Here is a 7,820-nt window from a genome sequence, read left to right on the forward strand (position 1 = left end):
ACTCTTACACATCTATGAATTCTCCACTCATGTATTTCTCCAGAAAGGCCTTCTTTGCCCCCATCCCAGTTTAGATTGTTTTTCTCTTTCATAATGCCCAGTTCTTCTTCACTGTGCTTGTCAAAGTATATAATCATGCATTTAATTGTGTGTTCCCTTATCTACTGTCTCTCTTGCTAGGTTATAAGCTCCATGAGGGGGACATCCTGTCAACTTCACCCTCCACTTCATTCTTAGTGCCTGGAACAAAATAGGCACTCAATATTGTTGAATAAAATGAGTGTCATGTGAATATTAGGTGTTATGACACAGCTCCCCCAGTGTAAATAAAAATATTGGTCTCTGTTTATACATCAGTTTGTATAGTTTAGTTTGTGTAGGTCAGTTAGTCTTCCTGAGCTTAAACAATTCTGGGTGACTAGATAAAATCAGGTTTGGGTCTTGTAGCAGTGAGGACCAACTCTGTGCTGTTCCCTGGCCTAGGTGGTCATATGCCTCTTCCTCTCACATCTATTTATTTGAGCTTTCTGACACTGAACAGGTGGGCTCTGGACCATTTTGTAAGATAACTATCCTTCAGGATGTCAAACTGACACAGTGGAAAGGAAACGTTAAGTATGGGACTAGTAGCATAGGTAAAAAGTGAGCTTCCTGATTTCCCTCTTTAGGCCTAACTTTGCATAAAAAGAAATGTGGTATGACGTAGCTTGGACCAACCCATCTTCTTACCATTACTCCCCCAACTCTAGGACTACTTTAAATACCACAGGCATTCCAAATCAAACTAAAAGCCTCTCTTTGGCATTTGTCTCTTTACCTAGCCTCCTCCTCACTAGTGCATCATCGCAGTTGTTGCCAGCATGAGTCTTTCTTAAGCTGAAGGTGTCTGTGTTCCTCTTCTGCTTCAGATCCGTCTACATTTCTCCATCACCTGTAGGATAATAGGGAATAGACCTTATTTACAACCTGCCCCTTAAGCTTTCCTGCTTCATCTTCCTTCACTTTTCTTCTCACATCTTCTTTTCCAGCCTCTCAAAGCAGTTTGCAGGTCCCTAAACACACCATGTTTCTCATGCTGCTGTGCCTTTGCACTCAGGTTCCTCCCCCAACCTCTTCTGCCTGATGAGTCCCAATGGATCAGCTCAAATGTCACCTCTCCCATAAAGTCTTTCCTCATAATGGCTCTTTCTCCCACCATCTGGCACCTCTTTCTTATTGCATATGTCTCATGTCATTAGAACAGTTTCTGCTTCACCTCTGCACTTCTCCCTACAAGAATGTAAATTCCTTGAGAAGAGGGATTATGTCTTGCTCGTCATTGAATCCCCACAGCCTAGCATAGGGTCTCAAACCCAGGCCAAAGGAGTGCCCTTCTTTGGGATGTCCAAAAGTCCAAGACCAAATAACAAGTCCTAGCCAAGGGCTAGGCTCCAGACTGAGGAAAGGGAGGTTCATGTTCTGGAGCCACCCCAGCTTCTAACCCTCTTCCCTTCTTCCATGAGATTCCACTTGACCCCTGTACAAGTGGGTGGTGGAGGCAAACGGAAGGGCAGACTAGAAGGCATTGTCTTTTTCCTTGGTTCAACTGATGCACTTCTCTACCAATAAAAGGACAAGGGGAACAGATGGCTTAGCATGTTCCTGTCTCAGCTAGCAAACATTGGGCACTAACTTCTGGACCCCTGAAATACATCTAACTTTACAAACAGAAAGTCCCCTCTGTCATTACCAATGAAGTTGGTTGTTTTTAATAAAGCTACATCTGGAACTATTTTTTTTGTGTGCTTGTCTAATGACACACATACTATCCTTCCCCATCTCCACCTCCAAGCCCAATGTTTCTGGCAGACCCATTTCATATAAGAAGATGCCCACTTGCATTAGTAGAGGCAGGAAGGTACTCTCTGTGTGGCTGGGAGTATGAATATGTTAACAGCTCAATTCTTCTAAGAATACTCGTTGAGAACTAGGCTTTAGAACTCGGTAATTGGCCAGGTTTGACTTTTCTGGGGAGGTCTTCAATCCATCTGGAGTCATGCACCTGGAAATAGATGAAGTGCATATTTTTCTAGAAGAAATTGAGGTCTGCAATTATGTTGGAGGAGGGTTTAAGTTCACTTGTGCATTCGGTTATCAAACATTTATTTTATGAACATCTACTATGTTCCAGGCACTGTACTAAGAGTCTGGGAATTCACTGAAGAATAGGATAGGGTTCTGGCCAGGAGAAACAGAGGTTCACAGTGCTGATACATTTTGGTAACTGCTATCATAGGGTTTTGACAAGATGTTATGATGATGCTCAATAGGGAATTATTCATATCTCTTGAAGATGGAATTAGCAAGTAATGCTTCACAGAGAAGGCGCCACTTCCTCACAAGCCTTGAAGAATGGGTGGAATTCATCAGTTGAACCAGAAGGAAAGGTATTCCAGGCAGAGAGATGCAAGCAGAAGCATGGAGGGGTGAAAGGGCATGGGATTCAGATTCATACAAAGATATGTTTCTGATAGTGGGCATGTAGCCATTCAGTTCACAGTTTATTAACCTTTTTTGAGTCATGGAACTCTGGGAAGGCCAAATAAAAGCTAATGATCTCTTTCTCCAGGAGACAGTGTGTGAGCATGCACACGCACACACATACACAATTTTGTAGGCAATTTTATTGAGTTCATGAACTCCGCCCCAATGAACACACGGAGGGTTAAGAATCCCTGACTGAATTTATATATGTATGTGTGTGTGTGTATATGCACACATATATATCATATATATATAACAAATTAAGAGAAGATTAATGGCATTATGTTCCACTAGCTTCATCCTCTTCAACTATTGGTGTTACCCAAACAAGAACACATCGAAGGTCCATACATATAAAATTAACCGTTAAGTTTCTACAAGTAATTAGTTGATTTTCTGCTTCCAAAGTTTACAGGAGAACATTGGTTAATTTCTCCCACCATAATTTTTTTTTCCATTTATTTTGGTTAGAATGGTTAGGATTTCAGGGATATACATTTAGAATGTTAGTTTAAGCAATCAAGTGGGGGGATAGGCCACAGTTTCAGGCTTTTTTTTTTTTTTTTTCTTTAAACACTGAAATCTAGAGCAAACTGGGAGCAGTGTAGTTTTTCTGTGCCACACTGTTGTCTGGGCTTAGTCTACCTTTGCAGGTAATTAATTCCCCAGCCTGCTTATTTTTTCTAGTTGGCTCTTGTTTAGCTTCCACAGAGCTCCACCCCAAAGTGCTTTATTGTCCCTCTGCTGACTATTCCTACATATGGTCAAAATCAACTCACCTTCCGGGTTGCTGACATCGGCAAATTCACTGTTTGGCAAACTCGGCTCTGCTCCCAGTAACCCTTTGTTCAAGTGTTATTACAACGGAGTATATCTGATAGCTAACAAGCCTGTCCAATCTCTTCCACTCCTAGATGTACTCCTAAAGAGAAACTCTTTGTGTATTTGGATTTACAGCCACAGGCAGGATATTAGCATTCCCAGACCTGTTGGGTACTAGAGCACTGCTAATGAGCAAACAGCCCTGCTTCAATTAGTGGTTTGTGAAATATTCCTGGATATCAAATTGCTTTTACTGCTTGATAATCACAGTAGCTCTTGGGATGAAAAGCAACCAAGCAAAAATTGTTCCCTTGTTGGGCCGAACCCGTGGCGCACTTGGTAGAGTGCTGCGCTGGGAGCACGGCAACGCTCCCGCCGCGGGTTCGGATCCTATATAGGACTGACCAGTGCACTCACTGGCTGAGTGCCGGTCACGAAAAAACGACAAAAAAAAAAAAAAAAAAAATTGTTCCCTTGTTGAGTACTGCCTTGTTGATCTCGTAAGTTATTTCTATAGACAGAATTTAAGTTTGCCATCTCCCCAGAGTTCAGGTCTGATTTACACATGTAATCATTGTGTTGCTGTTCATGTTTTCTCTTGAAAATCTTTTCCATAGTATTTAGATTACCATCTTTTGAGACTGATTCTATAAGTAGTTAAGAAAGGTTGATTATTTATAAACAAATTAAGAAATAAACTATAGATGAACCCCAAATGGTAAACCGCTATACTGGTAATTTACTTAGGCACAGGTAAATTTGGGGGGTGGAGATGAGGGGGGGATTAGAGAGAGAGAGACATAGAGACAAAGTCAGAGAAGCAGGGGGCATTTACTGAAATCAGAATGTTTCATCCAGTTCACAACTTTGAGTTTTACTCTCCCTAAATTGTTTGCTTCTTAATTACCAACTTCAGGTTGCGGTAATGTTAACCCCAGCAACTGAAAAGAAAATCTTCATATATAGTTTACGAAGAAAAAAGTAGTAAAGGGAAAGGAATTCAAGACCTGCTATTGGTATTTCAATACATTTATTGACAAGAATGCTGTCATAAATATTCATAAGCAAAGGCCATCTTTATTTATCTAGGAATTGTTAAAGTGAAGATTCCAAATTGGAAAGATACATCTTTTGTAAAATCTGCCTCCAGTTCCTGCTTTGAGAATAAGCATCTATTGTTAAATTTCTACGAACATTATAAATGGTCACAGCACATGCCACTTGACACAATCCCAAACTTTGAAGTGTTTGATTTCCCAGTGGGCTGCCCCTCTCCAATGCAACCCCGCTTCCTCCATCTTCCTTTGGTAAGCAATTCTATATAGTTGGGGGGCTGAAGAGTATAACCTAATGATAGCATCAGGTACATTTACTTCTAAAATCTAATAATCATTTTTACTACTTGATAGTAAGAAGCACTGAGAGTGATTCTAATGAACATTCTTAACTTTTTCAACCTCAGCTAGATATCTATTATCTATAGATAAGGCAGAAAAGAGGTTGGGGGTACTTTTTCAATATTTTATTGTATTTTCTTAAATATCCTTTCTGGAATTTTCAGAAACAAAACATAAAAAAATTATATACTTTATTACAAATGGTAAACTCAGAGTGCTCCAAATCTCTTATTTACAAACAACACTGGGCAGGACTCCCAAACAAACAAACATGAAATAACTTACAAAGGCATGAAGCTGTTTATTGACAGTAATCAGCTTTCATCAAATTAAAAAATATATATATGTACATACACAGTTAACGAAGGCAGGCCAGAAAGAGTTCCTCTGTAGGGTCAGCCTCGCTCTCACAAACCTCCCTCCCACCTCCCCTCCCCAGCCCTCCCCCGCTTTGTGTTCTTAAGGAGTACTACAGAAGCAATCTACAGTCTCTATTGCGGTTTGTAACCCCCTCCCCCTCCCCCCTTTTAATACTGAATGAGATCGAATGTTAGGTCCATGCAGTTCTTGGTCAATGTTAAAGAAAAGTCTAGCGTTCTGCCCGCGCGGGGACAGCCCGTCCGCAAAGCGGGGCAGCCCGCAGGCCGCCGCTCCCTGGCTCTGCGCCAAGGGAGGGCGCGCCAAGTCCTTCCCACTCGTGCACACTGGGGGCGCCGTCAGGACGCAACCCAGTCCAACTTGGATACCCTTGGCTTTAGTCCTCGGACACTTCTTTCTTCTCTGTTGCAACTTGTCAAGTTCTCAAGTCTGTCTCTGTTTTTTTTTTTTTTTTTCCTCCGTTACCCCTCAGCCCCCGACAGTCTCTCCTCAAAATGTTTGCAACTGCTGCGTTAGCATGAGTTGGCACCCACTGTTAACGTGGTTCATGACTTTCTGTTTAAGCTGGGCCACCTGTTCCCTGAGCATGTTGGCCGTGGACGCCAGCTCCGAGTTCTGCGCTTTCAAGGTTTTCACTTTTTCCTCCAGCCGGGCGATCCTCTCCAGCTTCCTTTTCCGGCACTTGGAGGCAGCGATGCGGTTCCTCATGCGCTTCCTCTCCGCCTTGATCCGCTCCTGGGACTCCATGTCGATGGGGGACAGGGGCGGCGTCTCACCGGGCATCTCGGGCACCGTCTGCGGCTCCTCCTTCAGGGCCTGCAGCCGTGGGTGCTGCACCGGGATCTGCTGGGGCAGGTGGTGCGGCTGCTGGGGCGGCTGCTGCTGTTGCTGCTGGGGCTGCGCGGGAAAGGCCAGGCCGGCCGCGCCGTAGGAGGGCGCCCCGCCACCGCTGCTCAGCGCGCCCGGGTTGAAGTTGCTGAGGTTGGCGTAGACCGGCGGCTCGCTGTGCAGGCCGGCGCCGAAGCCGCCGCTACCGCCACCACCCGCCACCGAGGCCACCGCGGGAGCCACCATGCTCGCCCCGTTGACCGGCTGCGCCGCCGACGTGACGCTGGGCAGTGTGTTCTGGCTGTGCAGTTCGGCCAGGGCGCGCACGAAGCCCTCGGCGAAGCCCTCCTGCTCATCCGTCACGTTCTTGGGGCACAGAAACTGGGTGGGGGTCGGCGTGGTGGTGATGTGCCCGTTGCTGGACTGGATTATCAGGCGCTCCAGCTCGGGCGACGCCAGCTTGAGCAGCCCCACGTCGGGAGAGGTGAGGAGGTCCGAGTTCTTGGCGCGGAGGTGCGGCTTCAGGCTGCCCACCGGGTCGGCCAGGTTCAGGGTCATGCTCTGTTTCAGGATCTTGGGGTTACTATAGCCGTAGGCGCCGCTCTCGGACTGGAGGAACGAGGCGTTGAGGGCATCATCGTAGAAGGTCGTTTCCATCTTTGCAGTCATAGAACAGTCCGTCAGTTCACGTCGGGTTAGTTTGGGCTCCGCGTAGAAGTTTCGGGGCCGCAACAGCGCGCTGGCAAGCGGGGGACACCCGCTCCTCCCGGAGCCCTCGGCAAGGAAAGTTTCTCTAAGAGAGCGCGCACCCGCGGGCTGTCCTCCCCCGTGCGCCCTCCTCACCGGCTTGCTCCAGGGAGCGCGGGGTTAAGATGCCGCCTGCACTCTTACTTGTCCGCTCGCGCGCGCTGCCCGGCTTTGAAAAGTCACGGTCACTCACTGAGCGCTCTTCGGACACAGCGGTCCCTCGGAGCTTCCCGGCGACAGTGGTTCTCCCAGCGGCGCGCGTCAGCGCGGACCCCGCAGAGGCCGGCCGGCGGCGGGTCTCAGCCGCCCCGACTCCGACGACTGTCCCCTCCTCCGCTGCGAGGGGGAGGGGGGCGCCAGGCAGCCGCGGCTCACGCTCGCCCAAGTTCAAAACCGGTGCGAGCGAAGATGAGCGTACGTCCCTCCTCTCCTCTCTCTCTGCCGCCTTCTTTTCCCGACCGCCGCCGCGGCAGCCTTAGGTACAGGAAAGGTTTGCAAAAGTTCGCTCCGGGACCCGGGGCCACTTGTCTCCGGTCCTCCCGACTGGGAAAGTTCTCTGCCGCTGCAGCCGCTCGCCGACTTCCCCGCTACTCTCCGCGGCTGTCAGCACCTCCCGGGCAGCGGGGCTCTCTTCCCGGGGCAGCTGGAGAAGGGACTCTCCGGGAGCTCCCCAAAACACCAGCCCGAGAGCCAGAGGCGCTAGCTCTGGGCAGTGGGTAAAAAAATGGAAAAGAAAAGATTTACAGTTCGGACTCTACTGCCGTCCCGGCTGGCTGACTGTGTCTGTCTGTGGCTCTGAGTGCGCGCACCTCCGCTCCCGCCTCGCTGCTTCAGCCACACTCAGTGCAACTCTGAGCCCTTATCCAGCCAGAGCTCAACACTTATCTGCTACCAGTCAACCCCTAAAAATAGCCCATGATGTCACCCCAAGGCCTTGCCATTGGCTCGCGTCGCTCTCAGGGGGGCGGGCCCGCCCGTCGCCATGGAGACTCCACCCCAGAAGATTCTTCTCCCGGGCCGCGGAGGCTCACGGGATGAGGTAATGCTCCGCTGCCCTCCTACAGTTGGGCCCTTCTTTTCCCTCCTCCCCGCGCTCCCGCTCCCGCTCCCGCGCGCCGCTCGCCC

General features: G+C 48.3%; 1 protein-coding gene across 1 annotated transcript; it reads right to left on the reverse strand.

The window, feature by feature from the left end:
* Positions 1 to 4,852: 4,852 nt before the first annotated feature.
* Positions 4,853 to 7,571, reverse strand: JUN (Jun proto-oncogene, AP-1 transcription factor subunit). Its single transcript, XM_063105625.1, has one exon. It carries the CDS (start codon positions 6,615 to 6,617, stop codon positions 5,610 to 5,612), a length of 1,008 nt encoding a protein of 335 aa, XP_062961695.1. The 5' UTR covers positions 6,618 to 7,571; the 3' UTR covers positions 4,853 to 5,609.
* Positions 7,572 to 7,820: the final 249 nt, after the last annotated feature.

This window comes from Cynocephalus volans, chromosome 8 (assembly GCF_027409185.1).
Source record: "Cynocephalus volans isolate mCynVol1 chromosome 8, mCynVol1.pri, whole genome shotgun sequence".
In the NCBI taxonomy this organism is placed as follows: Eukaryota; Metazoa; Chordata; class Mammalia; order Dermoptera; family Cynocephalidae; genus Cynocephalus; species Cynocephalus volans.

Coding starts and splice junctions, on each gene's coding strand:
- JUN (XM_063105625.1), bottom strand. CDS start 6,617: ATGACTGCAAAGATGGAAACGACCTTCTACGATGATGCCCTCAACGCC.